General features: G+C 33.0%; 3 protein-coding genes and 1 long non-coding RNA gene across 4 annotated transcripts; 1 reads left to right on the top strand and 3 right to left on the bottom strand.

The window, feature by feature from the left end:
* Positions 1–806: 806 nt before the first annotated feature.
* Positions 807–2,441, bottom strand: LOC148177085 (putative cytochrome P450 6a23). Its single transcript, XM_088032941.1, has 2 exons — positions 1,339–2,441; positions 807–1,289 (listed from the first exon to the last, which is right to left on the bottom strand). Exons 1-2 carry the CDS (start codon positions 2,390–2,392, stop codon positions 880–882), a joined length of 1,464 nt encoding a protein of 487 aa, XP_087889067.1. The 5' UTR covers positions 2,393–2,441; the 3' UTR covers positions 807–879.
* A 121-nt stretch (positions 2,442–2,562) lies between these two features.
* On the bottom strand, positions 2,563–3,105 carry LOC148177084 (uncharacterized). Its single transcript, XM_088032944.1, has 2 exons — positions 2,977–3,105; positions 2,563–2,930 (listed from the first exon to the last, which is right to left on the bottom strand). The coding sequence occupies exons 1-2, from the start codon at positions 3,043–3,045 to the stop codon at positions 2,601–2,603; spliced, it is 399 nt and encodes a 132-aa protein (XP_087889070.1). The 5' UTR covers positions 3,046–3,105; the 3' UTR covers positions 2,563–2,600.
* Positions 3,106–4,552: 1,447 nt separating this feature from the next.
* Positions 4,553–9,367, bottom strand: LOC148177083 (uncharacterized). The gene is made up of 3 exons (XR_015769812.1): positions 9,249–9,367; positions 6,554–6,778; positions 4,553–6,506 (listed from the first exon to the last, which is right to left on the bottom strand). It is a non-coding gene; the product is annotated as an uncharacterized LOC148177083 (long non-coding RNA).
* Positions 9,368–12,156: 2,789 nt separating this feature from the next.
* Positions 12,157–13,897, top strand: LOC148177082 (cytochrome P450 6a2-like). The gene is made up of 3 exons (XM_088032939.1): positions 12,157–13,297; positions 13,344–13,595; positions 13,643–13,897. Exons 1-3 carry the CDS (start codon positions 12,196–12,198, stop codon positions 13,804–13,806), a joined length of 1,518 nt encoding a protein of 505 aa, XP_087889065.1. The 5' UTR covers positions 12,157–12,195; the 3' UTR covers positions 13,807–13,897.
* The last annotated feature ends 2,204 nt before the right edge of the window (positions 13,898–16,101 follow it).

Here is a 16,101-nt window from a genome sequence, read left to right as displayed (position 1 = left end):
AAAATTTTCTTTCGTTAAAATTAATTCTTGGAATTAATCTGAGAATTTTGGCCATTTTTACTTTTAAGAGTTTTCAACAAAGACAAAAATAACTTTCAAGAGTTTTTTAGATTTGCACCAGAGTTAATAGAGCAATATTCAAAAAAATTGTCTTAAAAACTTGTTACATTTTTTCAGTCTCTCAGAGTTTTATGTCCAAACCTTAACTGTGAAATTGCACGTTTCTTCATTTTTATCTAAAAAGTGAACAGTTTTTTATATGTTACAATTTGATCTCAGAACGTCTTATAGTTTATTAGTTTTCAGAATATTTTCTCTGCAACTTGGAATATCTCACAATTTTCAGAGAACAATTAAAAACTGCTCATAGTTCCTTAAGAGTTTTTCGAAGTTTTACTGTATTTGAGCTTAGGGTTTCTTACTTAGGCGCTTCTAAATTTTTGTAAAATAAAATTTTTACGAGTGGCTCAGATTTCTGACTAAAAATTAACATGATTATATAATTAAGTTTTTTTGACAGTTAACTCACAATTTAGAGTTTTTCCGAGTGTTAACTTCAGAGTTATCAATTTAAACAATGCTCAGATTGTCTTTGAGTTTCTGTCTCAGATTTAATGCCAAAATGCAACAATTGACAGTGTAGGGTTTGTTTCAGAGTAAATTGCATTCATTTCATTAAAATTTAAGATTACATTTCCCAGAGTTTTTTTTAAATAAAACTAACTTTTAGAAATAATTTGAGAATATTCAGACAATAATAAAAAATATTGTCAGTCTCAGTCTCGGAGTTAATAGAACGTGTCAAATTTCCTGTGAAAAGTCGTTTATTGATTAAAACTAAGCGCATTTAACACTGACTATTAAGTACTTTCAAACATCTCAGAGTTTCTCAGCATCCAACCAAACTTCGCCTTCGGCAGCCAAAACGAACGAGTTAACCTGCATCTTCATGGGTTCCTGCGTCTTCTTACTCACTGTAAACTTGTACTTTCTCAACAAAGAAGTTAGTCCGACCTTCGTCTGCATGAGTCCAAACCGCATTCCTATACAAAGTCGAGGACCTTCACCAAACGGAATATGCGAAAAGTGATGTCTTTCTTGTTTGTTTTCCTCAGTGAATCTCTCAGGATCGAACTTCTCAGGATCAGGATAGTGCTGTTCGTCGTGTTGGATCCCAAGTACCGGAATGACAACGGTGGTACCTTTCTCGATGAGGACGTCTTCGTCTTTGTAGTCTTTCACGCACTCTCGTGTTAAGAAAGGTATGGGAGGGTACTTTCTCAAACTCTCTGAAAGAAAAATTCGTGTTAAGAGAAGTACCAAAAAAATGTAACGTACCATCGATGACTTGGGACATGTACTTCAAATCCTGAATGGCCTCATAAGTGATTTTATTATCGTGTTTTGCAAGAACTGTTTTAATTTCGTCGCGGACTTTCTCTTGGATCTCTTGATTCTTCGCCATTTCGTACAAAGCAAACGTCATTGTGGTGGAGGACGTCTCGAAACCAGCCAAAAAGAAGACGAAGCACTGCGCGGCAACTTCTTCGATCGTCAAGTTCTTGCTTTCGTTCTTCATGTCGATCAACAACTGCAAGAAGTCTTTGCGGGTGAAATTGTTCTTTTCCCGGTACTCAACCGTGTCTTTGACCACTTTCATGAAGAACCGAGTTATGTCCGTTGGTATTAAAGCCACACCGAGACTTCTGGCTAAGTCTGGGAAGATTGTGGCAAAGGTGGCTCTCACAGCGCGAGACTTCGAGGTTCTGAAGACTTTATTCCCGTAGACTCTAAACGGAGAGTTTTCCTGCTCGAAGGTCTTGCAGTCAAGACCGAAGGCCACAGAGCCGATGATATCAGTGGTGAAGCAGCCAAGAATATCTTTGATGTCTAAAGGTCCTGAGTCTTTTTCCATTCTTCGTTGGAGGCTCTCTTCACAGTCAATCAGAGTTTGAAACATCATCTTCATCTTCCCGGAGGTGAAAGTCGGTGTTAACTTCGTTCTTAAGCTCCTCCACTTTGGACCACCGATGGCGAAGAGATGCGCACTGAGAGGATCATCCTTCTCGTTGTGGTAAAACCCGCGGTCCACGAAATGGTGAAACTCTTTACTCATGACGTTCTTCACTTTGTCTAGGTCGACGACGAAGTACACGGGGGTCGTCAAGAAGAAGATGCCACCGTGTTTCCACTTCTTTGCCTTCATTTCGTTGTAGATCTTCAACATGGTGATGCCAAGGTGCTCTTTGCGGCGGAACGGACTCGTGAGGTTACCAAAAGGAATGGTAGGTTGGAGAAAAGGAAAGTTCTTGCGGGCCCAGTGTTGGTGCGCCCATTTGAAGTACCCGAAGAGGAGCGCCAGCACTGTGGCGAAGAACGCGAAGACAAACATTGTTAGCGCGAAGACGAACAAACACAGACTGAGAGATAATACAGTATCATTAAAGAATTAAAAAAGTGGTAAGTCATTGTTTGGAAAGATTTGTGGTTTCAATGTCGCGGACTTTGATTGGGGCGCCGCAGGTGGGCTTCGTGACCTCGAAGACCAAAATGCAGACAACCTTGTGACACCCTGTATATTTTTATTTTTTATTTAAATTCTACATTTCGATCAGTTTTTTAACAGCTGGTAAAATGCACAGCCTCCACTTCTCCATGTCTTCGCACGTCTGCACGACCTGGAGCACCCGTCCACACTCCATGATTTTACTTCTTAGTTTGTCAGGAAGTTCCTCTGAAGCGTCGCTCAACATCTCTTTGTCGATAACTCCATCGTCTCCGATCACTTCTAGTTTTTCTAAAAGACATTTTCCCATGCACTGGAGGTGCGGAGGTAGAGGTCTCAGAAGAAATTCGTGGTCGCTGTACTCTTCGGAGGAGGTGTTAGTTTCTTTCGCGCAATCATTAGCGATTTTTTCGATGACATCGGGCTGAAAACTGCAAATGAGTTTAAGGGTGTTTCGAGGAGTTTCTTACTTCCGAGTCCTGGGAGAAAGCAGAAGTACAGAGAAAAAGGCAGAAAAGTGTTGCAACCAGAGGCGACATTTTGCAACTAGACTCTTGTAGTTTAGAGTTTTATTGAGGCCAATTTCAAGGTGAGAGGAAGTGGATGTGTGTAAATACATGTTTTTGTATCGACCGAATTAAATGTTGGAGCATTAATAACTAGTAATTATATTGTAATTATGGTTTTAATGGGTACTGGATGTTGTTGCTGGGTTCAAAATACAAAAATCACTTTTGTGTCGGTTTAAAGTCAAACAGGCAGATTTTTGAAAAATTAATTATAGTTATTTAAGCATCAAGGGCGGTTTGGTCGTTTGACAAGTTGAGGGCATAATTTTGAGACCGAAGGCTTGTCCCAATATGCCCGAAACTTATTAAACAATACCGCCCGCGGTCCTCATTGCTATTTTGCACAACCAGAACAACAAATTATAATAATAAACAACAATTTAAAATTAAAATCATATAAAAATAGTTATCCTAGATTTGGTTGTTATGCTGTTAGCAAATCGTTTTATTTTAGTGCAATAAAACGGCTAATCCTGAAGATATGAGCGAAAATTCAAATGCCGAATGATTTGATACGGTAATTTGCCCAATTTTTAACCATGTTTTTTCATAATTTATACTCTAAATCTTGAAAGAATGTCACAAAAATTGGTATGAACATTTGATATGTCAATATAAAGGCCGCTAACTTGACAAATCATTGTAATCTTTTACATTTGTTTAAATATTAATTATTTTACAAAATGCATAATATCTTCGAAAGAAATACCTAAAAGCGTGCAATTTTGGGTAAATAAATAGAAAAAAAATATCTACTTTGAGTCCACCAAAATTTTTTGCTTATAAACCTGTCCTTTTTTTATTATGAATTATTGTTTGTAAAGTTATTTGAGCAGTTAGTTCGTCTGTTTTACCGCTGGTGGCGCAAGAGAAGTTTCGAAGTTTGCAGACTCCAAAATATTGCCTGCTTCGGTTCACAAAACCATAACTATAATCGTTTTATGAACTCCTAATTTACTGAGACGAATAGCACATTTCTTCCCTTGAAAAAGATACTTTTTGTGGCGTACCTACATATTACTGATCATTTAAATTTAGTTGTGATATATTTTTTTGTAATTTAAATAAAAATCAGTTTTAAATAAAATCAAAAATGGAATAAAATTTATTAATTGCTACAGATTTTTTTTGCATCATGGAGAGCTATTTTGACCAAACACAAAAAATCGCAAATCGTAAATTCAGTATGAACTAGTCATAAACAGAAATTTAAAAGAACTAAATCCGTACCTTCGCTTATTTATAATATTTATTTATAATAGCAAGGGATGTCAATTAAAGGTTTTGAAAATTGCTAGGCAGGTACCTAATGACCTACGTATTCCCAAAGTTTCCAAATAATTTAAACTGTTTTGAAAGCATAATGTAAAAATATAACATGACTCCATTCCACTTTTGTTAAAATTGTATTGGAGAAGGAAAATATGGACATTAAATTGTAAATTAATTTGTACAAGAACATAATTGAGACCTACCATTCCAAAACGTTTTAAGTGCCAATTTACGCAAAAACAGAATTTCTTTGGATTTGGGTTGTATAATGCCAATGGGTTCCAATTTAAAATAAGAAAGTTGAGTATCGCCCAAAAGATACTAAGACATTTAGAAAAATTTTAAAATTATCGGTTTATAGTAAATTAAAAACCATTTAATTTGTTTTTTAAATTTTTGGAATCGGTTCATAAATAAAAATTCTACAACGCCTGCCGTTTTAAAAAAATCACCCTGTATAAACGCTGTACCAAGAAATGATTTACTGTAATCTCAGAACCATTGCGAAACTATTCAGCACACTTTGACACATCTGTCAGGTACGCCTATGTCACAAAATCTCAGGTGTGACATGTGTGACATTTTGTTCGACGAAATGACTTGATTGCTAAAATTTTTCAAATATCCAAACTGTGACGTGATTGTTTACTTTTACGTCCTTCCACAGCTTACAAGAAATGCTACAGAAAAAAAAAATTCTTCGAGATATTAATTACTACCACTTTTATAATATTGCTGTTACAGTTTGGTGCTTTACTTACCAAACATCCTGTATAATATAAATTATAATGGGTATAAGTTTGTGAATTTTATGTATAATTCAAGGTTTAGGGATTACAGTCATCTTGTGGTCACCCCCAAAATCGTCTTTAATTTAAAAGAAAAAATTTTAAAATTAAAAATTAAAGAAAAATGTTATTTTATTAAGTTAATTTTCAAATTCATAAGTCAAAGTTTGAAACTATAAGTGCGATTTTGTTTCTCAAAACGATAAATAAATCGGCAGTGATAAAATATAGCCGTCTTTGTCTTTTGCATTTGAAATTTGTATTTTTTTTTCTTGTCACTTATCACTTCGTCTAGCAATACGTTCGCGTCAAAATTGACCTTTATACAAATGAATCAAGTGACTTGTGAAAATTTGGTGTAAACGTAGTTTCTCACTCACTGCCCGTCATTATTTTAAAAAGTAACTTGATAAACCAGCGTTTTTTTCTCTGATTTTAAACACAATTTGCATTAAATTTTAAATAAAAACAGATATTTTTATCACATTTATTTTGAAAAAAAAATTGAAATCCGCAAAAACTCAAAAATCGCTAAAAGTTACACTTCATAGGCGTCGCGACGCCAATCGAACCGTGGTAAAAACAAATTTTTGCGTTAGGTTGTGGAACTTGTTCAACCATAAGCGTTTGCAATATTGCAAATTTTTATCTTTCAAATTAAAGACGATTTTGGGGTTGACCGTAATTTGCGCATCTTGTATTTATAAAATATAAAATTTCTGTACTCGAATCAAACAGCTTGTCTGTGCTATAGTCAGATGGTTGGGTTCCCAAATGGTGTAATCTGTGGTAATGATACAGTCGTAAATCTATATTCAGACGCCCCAACCAAACTGTTTTTCGCAAAGTTTCTGTAAAACTAGGAAGAATGAAACTTAAAATCTAGAAAATTGGAGAACTAGAAAACTTAGGAACCATAGGAAATAGAAAAACTACAGAACACAGAAACTATAGGAAATTGAAAAACTTCTTCCTCCAGTCGCTTCTTGAGGTTTTATTGACACTCTTCGATGAGGTGGAACGACAAAGTTTGTGTTAACTTAACCCTCATGTTTTTCCAGCGACTTCCTCAAAGTGAGACAAAAAGTGTTTAAAGTCTTTGGTGAAAATTTTTGGCACGTGGTCTAAATTAGTGACGAAGTTGATCGGTTTGTCGTACATGAAAAATCCTCCGCGTTTCCATCCTCGACTCTTCATTCTAAATTCGCTTAAAACTAAAAAACTCTAAGAGCCCGATTTGAAGTCAGTGGCGCAAAATTACGTTGGCGCAATTGCTAAGGTAACATCAGTTTGATTGGGGTTGCAATGCCGCAAGTCAACATGAAATCGGCTCCTAAATCTAGGAAATTGAGAAACCAGGAATCCGAAAAACTAGAAAACAGAAAAATTAAAAAATTGGGAAACTAAGTTGAACGTACCCAATCGCTTCAGCTTCTTCTTCCGATTCCAACAAAGGCATGGTCTACCCCAGATCCTAAGAGGTTCAGCGAGAAAATAAAGGAAATTAATACACCACTACGCGTTCTTGCTTTTGGGTGAAATACCAAGAATTTTTTTCTGTAAGGTGGTAAAAACTTTGTGTTGTAAGGTAAGAAATTCTGCTTGCTCCAGACTGAGGTAGGCTTAGTTTCGATCTTGAAAACCTACAAAAGTTGAATGTACACAAGAAGACGATGAAAACGGCGATTCTTTGAATGTTTACACAGTTTCATGTTGAACAGTTATTTATGGCATGAGTGCGTTATTTTAACTTTTACTTACGAGAGATTTAAGTTAAGCTACGAGACTTTCATTTCAATTGTTTAATGCGTATGGCAACTTGATTTATAACAAATTGAGCATTTTTACTAGAAATTCACTTATACAGGGTGTTCAAAAAATGGCGAACCAACTATTCACTACGTGAATCTTCAGATCATAACTAGTAGCTAAATTAATTTTTTTCAATTATTGAGTGCTTCGTTGGAAATCTACAGCCACTTAAAGGGGCGCTAATTATGGCACAAATTTTTCCTTATAAGGTTTACAAAATTCTACTAGAGTTCATGTTTTGGATGACATTTAACATACATACTTACAGTCTTTAAATGCCTTAAATGTTGATGCAAAACGTTATTTTGCACTTTTAAAATTAAGTTTAAAAGCGCAAAATTAATCTGGCAACATTTCACTTCAAGAATTCAGTAATTAATTGTTGCCTAGTGCCTGACAATGACCAATTTTTTAGAAAAGTCAAACATTTTTTAGGTGTCACAAACTAGAGGAGTTTATTTCTCTAATGATGTATAATTTTGCTGTATACAGGGTCCGGCAACACTTGTGTCCACCCCCAAAATCGTCTTTAATTTTAAAAACAAAATTTTGAAAATTTGCATACGCTCATAGTTGACAAAGCTCTAGAAGAAAATTTATTTTTTATCACTTATAGTTTTGGCGTCGCGACGCCTTAAAATGTATTTTTTAGCTAATTATGAAGGTTTGTGAAATCAACCCCTAATTTAAATTTTTTTCAACATAAATGTGTTAAACATATCTAGGTTGTTATTTTTGATTCAATGCAAATTGACTTCAAAATTTGAGAAAAAAATGCGGTTTTATCAAGTTAGTTTCCAATTTCATTACGTCAAAATTGGGAACTACGTTTACACCCATCTGTCAATATCTTGTGTCACAAATAACATCTATCTTTTGGTTCGTTTCAAATTTTAACAAAAGTCTTACTTGGTGAAATTGTCGCTTTGTCGATGTTAATTAACGATTTCTGGTGTCCATAAAGTGCAACATGCCCGAGTTAATCAAAATTCACCTTCATATGAGTGAATGAAGTGACTTGTGAAATTTTGGTGTAAACGTAGTTTGTCACTGCACCGTCAAAATGTTGAAAACTAACTTGATAAAACAGCGTTTTTTTCGCAAATTTTAAACACCATTTGCAGTAGATTTAAAATAAAAACTCAAATATTTGTATTACAGTTATGTTGAAAAAAAATTGAATTCGCTAATATTACCGCGAAAACTCAAAAATCGCTAAAAATTATACTTTTTAGGCGTCGCGACGTCAAACAAGCCGTGATATCAAAATAAATTTTTGTGTCAGCTTCTAGAGCTTTGTCAACTATAAGCGTATGCAAATTTTCAAAATTTTATCTTTAAAATTAAAGACGATTTTAGGGGTGGACACAAGTGTTGCCGGACCCTGTATACCGACACGTGAAGAAAACAGTCGAGAAGCAGTAAGGGAGTGCGCTTGTGAATTTCTTCAGGTACGAGAGTGAGACGGGCCAATTGGAACCAAATTTATCAGGATCATGGACGACCCAGGACTATTCGCATACCAAGAAGAGAACAAATGGTTCTTGATCTATTTTGAGACTTTTACTGCTCAGGTGTTATCAAAATTAATTACAAACCATAGTAACCAATTACATGATTTATTAATAATTGTAACTACCAAAGTGTTGCTCTGGTCTCAAAATTATACTCCTAATAATTACCGAAAGAATTGAACACTGTTGCCGTTTTTCGCAATATTTAAAGTTATTTTGCTCCCGTACAAAGCTTCAAATAAAAATTTTAAGCAGCATTTCCAATTCATAGCGTCTTAGAGTTTGACGTTCTTATCAGTTGGTTCGCTATTTTTTGAACACCCTGTATTTTTAATGAAAACTTGTTGCAACTACTTTATTAAAGTACAGGTGATATACGTCAATTATAGTGTACTTAGTGCTTAATAGGAATAGAAAAACATGTTTATACGTTATTGTTAACCATGGAACAGTACCTTGGAAAATTTTATAAAAATAAATTTGTGACTACTTTGTACAGGTAAAAAACGTCAAAATGTTATCATTACAAATAAGTATCACTCCAGTTAACCATGGAACCTTGAATATTTGATAAAAAGTAAATACAACTTTTTAAAAAGCACAAAGAAAGAGAAGTCAAAATAGAAAACGGTACAATGTTGATCACAAATTCGTTCTTCGGTACTTTTATTGTTCTTTTCTAACTTTTTTTTAATCGCTTTATTATCTATTTTAAATAGACTTTTTAGTACTGGCAAAGAAAGAATGTTCCGTTTTTCGCTTCAACAATTCCTTTTGGTAACCTCACCAACGTCTTAACAGAAAACATCATGGTTGGTATTAGGAGACTCTACGGCGAAATGAAGACCCGTGGATGGAAATTCGAAGAATTCTTCAAGTTCTTTTACCTGAATGAGAATGAACCCCTCCAAGCACATCTCCTCTCACATCGCGGCAACCGCTGGAAGAAGAATATGAGAGCAAAGTTAACACCAATTTTCACGTCGATGCGAAAAAATGCGGAAAAAATAGCCTCTTACTACAGCAAATTAGAAAATAGTATAAATAAAAACAAGTTATACAGGTGTCCTAGAACTCGCGCCCCAGAAAGAAAAGGCTTATAGAGACAACAATTTTGAACCAACATTTTAAAACTAAAATTTTTTATCTCAAAAAATAATCGATAAGACGCAAAAACGGTAGCCAATCCCGAAGCTGAACAGAATTTGAAAATCAGTAACTATGGACACATACTATTCATTGGTCAGATCAACATTACACTCTCGTTGCCTAGGAAATTGAGATGGATTTTCACTCTACTTCTAGAATAAGCTTTTGAAATTGGTTGTTAATTTTTTTCCTTTCTCGAATACTATTAAACTTAGTCAATTTTTGTTTTGAAATTTACCATCTGTATTGCTGTCGACACCCTCTCTTGCCCTCTGGGGCGCGAGTTTTGGAACACGCTGTATAAAACGCGTATTAAAACACGAATGCTGCAAAGAACGAGAGCTTAAGTTTTATAAAACGAGTTTTTTTAGAATTTTTCTTTGCATTTTGAATATTGTTTTCAACGCATCCGATTTGGAAATGGTTATTAACAAAACGATTGTGAAAAAAGCTTTATTATAACAGTAAATTAAAAAAGATATCGAAAATAGTAGGTACATACATATATTAAAAAATAGTTGTATAAAACCCGTATTAATACACGAATGCTAAAAAGGACGACGGCTTTTAAGTTTTATATTGCATATTAAATACATTTTTTACTACATATTTCGACGTTGTAGTGGTAACGAAGCTGTTAACGCATTCGATGTGGAAATGGCTATTAACGCATTGAAAACGAATACGGAAATAACTCTGCTCCAACAGAAAATTAGGAAATAGTATACTTATGAAAAGCAAGTTTTATATAGCTCGTATTAAAACACGAGTGCTGGAAAAAACGAGGACTTTTAAGTTTTATAAAACGAGTTTCTTATGCTATTTTTTCTAATTTGCATATTGAATATGTTTTTTTACTACATTTTTGGACGTTATTATAGTAACGAAGTCATTAACGCATTTCATGTGGAAATAGCTATTAACGCATTGAAAACGAATGTGGAAATAACTCTGCTCCAGCAGAAAAAACTAGAGCACAGTTCGGCGGAAGAAAATTGCTCATGAAAACAAAAAGCAACAATGTGTTCTAGAGCACTCCCTTTTTCAAAAAAGTCAAATTTTAAATCATCTTAAGTTGAATTACTTTTATTTTAAAAAATAATGAAAATTTATGTATTAATATTTAAATTTTTCTTATTTTTTAAAGTTTTGATGGCTTAGCCCTCTTGGGTAAGAAATCCTAATAACATAATTTTTTGAGTCGTGTATTAATTCTACCAAAAAAATTGTAGTCGTGTATTAATCTACCAAAAAAATTGTAACGCAAAAAACACAATGTTTGGAAATTTTAATTTTCTATAGGAAGCAAAATGTTTTGATATCCACCACCAAAATTCGTAATTTTAGCAATTTTTGTGTTACAGTTATGAAAATTGAGGAATTTTCTATATTTCACTCCTATATCAACTTTAGCTAACTGGAAAATTGTTGAGAAAAAAGCGCATATTCTAGAGATTTTAACTACACTACCCAGAAAAATTAACGCAAAATCGGCCTATTAATTTTAAAAATGGCTTTAATAGTTATTTACAATACTAGTGCGCGAAGCTTATGTTCGTGCATGAGCGTTTATTTAAAGCACGAGCGACTGAAAGGAGAAGCTTGTATAACATTTTTTATACGAATATATTTTTAATTAAATTTTTTTTGATTTTACTAAATTTTTAGACAAAATTGTCATGCGGTTGCCATAATTTGTAAGTCTTCTTTTACATGGTTCTTCCAAGTCACTAAGGAGGCAAACAAAGGGGTAGACAAACTGCTCAAGTTTTTGTGTCCAGAAATAAAACGAGAAATTAAATCAAATAGTTATTGGTAACTTAGCAACCATTTTTTATTTACGCGAATGCACGAACAAGCTTCGCGCACGAGGATTGTATAACATTTTTTATACGAATATATTTTTAATAATTATTTAGATTTTACTAAATTTTTAGACAGAATTGTCATGCGGTTGCCATGATTTGTAAGCCTTTTTTTACATGGTACTTCTAAGTCACTAAGGAGGCAAACAAAGGGGTAGACAAACTGCTCAAGTTTTTGTGTCCAGAAATAAAACGAGAAATTAAATCAAATAGTTATTTAGTAACTTAGCAACCATTTTTTATATTTGTAATTTTGTTATTGTTGTTTGTTTGTTATTGTTGGTTTTCGTTATCATGAGCAATTTTTTTCGAATACAATTCTCTTCCGGCGAACTGTGAGGGCTTTTAAGTTTAGTAAAACGACTTTTTATGCAATTTTTTCCAATTTGAATTAGATAAAAAAAAATTTACAAAATCTCCGACGATGCTATGGTAAATGGCATTCGGTCTGTTAAATGCACTCAAAACGAATGCGAAAATAGTTCAGTTACCACACCAAATTAGGGAAAAATTCTTTCAGCTTTTACCTTTCAAAAAATTTTAGTTCATTTCAGATTTCCAATCGCTCAAATTGTGACGGCTTGCGGATTTTCCACAGTTTAATAAAACCCGTTTCGCTCTTGGCTAATAGCGCAAATCCCCACTAGACAATTAATTATCGTACACATGCCGTCATAGCAATTCAACCTTCAGTCAAGTTAAGATCACTGATCTCTAAATATGTCCGTCGCAGACGCGCTACTGGGAAATTTTATCGTTGTTTCGCTAACTGTGTCAGTTCTTCTGCTTATCTACTTCAAATGGACCTACCAGTACTGGAAAAAGAAGAATTTGCCGTACCTCGTACCCCGAATTCCTTTTGGTAACCTCTCCGACGTCTTAAAAGGTAAAGAACACGTCAGTGTTGGACTCAAGCGAATTTACAATGAAATGAAGAGTCGAGGATGGAAACACGGAGGTTTCTTCATGTACGACAAGCCGATTTACTTCGTCACTGACTTAGACCACGTCCGCAACATCCTCACCAAAGACTTCCAGTTCTTCGCCGATCGAGACTTTTACGTGAATGAGAACGAACCTCTCCAAGCCCATCTCGTCTCACTTCGAGGAAGTCGCTGGAAGAACATGCGGGCGAAGTTAACACCAACTTTTACCTCCGGGAAGATGAAGATGATGTTTCAAGTAATGATCGAGTGTGAAAACGACCTGCAGAAGCGGATGGAAGAAGAGTGTAGGAAAAACCAACCCATCGACATCAAAGAAGTGTTGGCGTGCTTCACCACTAACATCATCGGCTCGTGCGCTTTCGGTCTCGAGTGCAATGCTCTTGAAGACGAAGACTCCGAGTTCCGGAAGTTTGGGAGAAAAATTTTTAGTTTGACCAAGTTTGAGAGTTTGAAGAGGATTTTCGCGATGATTTTTCCAAACGTGGCAGGTTTGTTGGACGTTCGTCTGCAAAAACCGGATGTTGTGGAGTTTATAAATAGCGTGGTGGGCAACACCATGGAGTACCGGGAAAAGAACAATTACACTCGCAACGATTTTATGCAACTGATGATTGATCTGAAGAACAAAGTGGACTCTGGAGACCACGACGGAAAACCGCTGACTTTCGACGAGGTGGCGTCTCAATGTATCGTTTTCTTCGCCGCTGGTTTTGAGACGTCTTCCACTTTGATGTCCTTTGCTCTGTATGAGCTCGCGAAAGATCAAGAAGTTCAAGACAAGTTAAGACAGGAAGTTAAGAGAGTTTTGGCAGAACATGGAGGAATGACGTATGAAGCCATTCAAGACATGAAGTACTTATCACAGGTCATCGACGGTAAGTCTTTGGTTCTACAACACGTGACTGTAACCTCTTCTTCCAGAAACTCTAAGATTGCATCCTCCAGGAGCTCTAACTAACCGGAAATGTATCAAAGACTACAAAGTCCCTGGGGAAGACGTGGTGATAAGTCGAGGAATCACCGTCATGGTGTCCATTCTTGGGATTCATCACGACGAAGAGTACTACCCTAATCCTGAGAAATTCGATCCTGAAAGATTTAGTGATGAGAATAAGAAGTTGAGGCATCACTATGCGTTTTTGCCTTTTGGTGAAGGGCCAAGGAATTGTATCGGTAGGTTGGGAAGAACGTTCTTTTGGTTATTGAAGATTTGTTCACAGGGATGAGATTTGGACTTCTTCAGTCTAAAATGGGTTTGGCTTCCATTCTTAAGAACTACAAGGTGACGGTTAACAAAAAGACGATAGAGCCTATTGTTTATAAACCGGCGAGTATGGTGCTGGCTGTTAAAGGCGAAGTTTGGTTGGATGCTCAGAGAGTATAAAAGCTTTAATTGTTAGAGAAACTTTTTAACTTAAGTAAGATTATAATCAGTAAATCAGCTGTGATAAATAAAATTTGACATTATTGTTTGATTTTTGAGTTTTAAATTGTGAAAATAGTATTACTAAATTGAAGAATTTCTCCGTCAAAATTTAAACTTTTAAAAATCCAAACCAAAAACAGTAATTTAGGAAAATTTGTGATTTTTACAAATCATAGAATAAATAAAAACTTGGGATCAGTAGTGATCTTGAATAATGCAATTTTTTTTTTGTCTAACGTATTTACAAAAATATGAAATTTTGAAATGGCATGTTTTTATGAATGTTAAATATTTTGGAACAGCATATTTTTTATAATTAATTAGAATATTAACAATTTGTAAAATTTTGTGTTTTTGGAATTTAGAATTCGCATGTTTTTGATTTTAATCGAATTTTTGAAAATTGTTTTTTAAAATTTTAGAAAAAGTAAACTACGCTTTATAAATCATAAAAAACATATTTAAATGCTTTTGAAAGTTTTACTAATTTTGAAAAAATTGTAACCAAAAATTAATAAACGATAAAGATGAAGAGAAAATACAAAAATGAAAACAAAAAGTAAAAAAATTGTCTTGATTTTATGGATATTCAAAATTTGAAAATTGCTAATTTGTAAAAATTTGAGTGTTTGAAAATTAAACATTGCATAATTATGTCTTTTTTTAATTCTAAAAGTTTTAATGGCACTTTTTAAAATCGAGGTGTCTAATGAATTTTAAAACAAAGTTCATAAAATTTTGAGATTCCGTAGTTTCAGAAATTTTGAAAATTTTAGATGATGTAAACAATGTTTAAAAATCATCAAATAACATATTTAAATGCTTTTGAAATTTTTAGCAATTTTGAAAAATTGTAACCAAAAATCCATATTAAGTTTTGAATAAATATGAAGAAAAAAAAATTAGAACAAATGATAAAAGAGTCTACTTGATTTTATAAATTTTAATGATTTTGGAAATGCAAAATTTTATGTAATGAAGATTAATTAATAGGATTGTAAGTTTTTGAAAATTGTAATAATCTGCTGAATTTAACTTCTTTAAAATTGCATTCTTATAGTTCAAATAGTTCTAATAGTTTAATAGTTAAAGATTTTAGAAACAGTTTTGAAAATTAATAAAAAAAAACAAAGATTTGAAAAACAATGCAAAGAGTTATCAAACACAAAACATTGAGTTTTCTTTGACACAATTTTTTAAAAATTATAAAAATTTGAAAACAATATAAAATAAAACAAAAACAGATACTGGAACAATTATAAAAAGATTTAAAAAAATTTAACAAAAATGAGATAAAAAATAAATTTTAATTTTATGAATTTTAAACATTTTGGAAATGCAGATTTTTATGTAAGGAAGATAATTTGGTAAAATTTTGAGTTTTAAAACATTTTAATAACATATTGAATTTAAAGCCTTTAAAATTAAATTCTAATAATTTAAAAAAGATTTTAGAAAAAGTTGAAAATTGAGACCAAAATTAAAATCAAAAATTTGGAAATTTTAAAAATTTTGAAAACAATATGAAAAACAAAAACATGTAGATAATGAAGGAATTATAAGATTTTAGAATTTGACCGTTTTGGAAGAAAATTAAAGGGTTTTTAATACTTTCAATTTATAAAATTTTGAGTTTTTGAAAATTAAAAATCGGACTATTATAATTTTTTGAGTTTTTAGTCACTAAAATATTAGGAATTTAAGAAATTTAAAAAAATTCGAAAATGCTAAAACGACAGTTTTGTATAAAATTGCTGAGTTCTTAAAATTTAAAATTCTCATAGTTCAAATTTAAAAAAAAATTGAACTCAAAGCAACTTAAAATCAACAATTTGAACAGAGCAAAAAATAATAAACTTAACACAAAATTAAAATTTTGAATATTTTAAAACAAGATAAAAAAATAAAAACAGATAATGGAAAAATTAGAAGGATTTTGCAGAAATTTATCCATTTTAGAACTAAAAATATGGTAGTTTCGATGAATGTCTAATCTACTTAATACTACGCGTTTTAAACATTTTTGATAAGAAAATTTTGAGGATTTTGTAAAATGTTGAAAATTTTCATAATTTTTGACGCACTTTTTCTTTCTTAGGATTTTCGACGTTTTCTTCAAATTGTCTTTAGATCTTCTTTAATTTTTGTTTTTTTTTCGTCAAACCCGTTTTTTTTTGCTTTCGTATTTATCAAATAAAAAAAAACCTTACAGTTTCCTACGTGTAATGCAATCCACCTCCCATAGATGGCGCC

The sequence above is a fragment of the Gnatocerus cornutus genome, chromosome 3 (genome assembly GCF_029298725.1).
Source record: "Gnatocerus cornutus isolate USDA-ARS CGAHR chromosome 3, icGnaCorn1.1, whole genome shotgun sequence".
Taxonomy (NCBI): domain Eukaryota; kingdom Metazoa; phylum Arthropoda; class Insecta; order Coleoptera; family Tenebrionidae; genus Gnatocerus; species Gnatocerus cornutus.
This window is presented reverse-complemented; position numbering and strand designations above follow the sequence as displayed.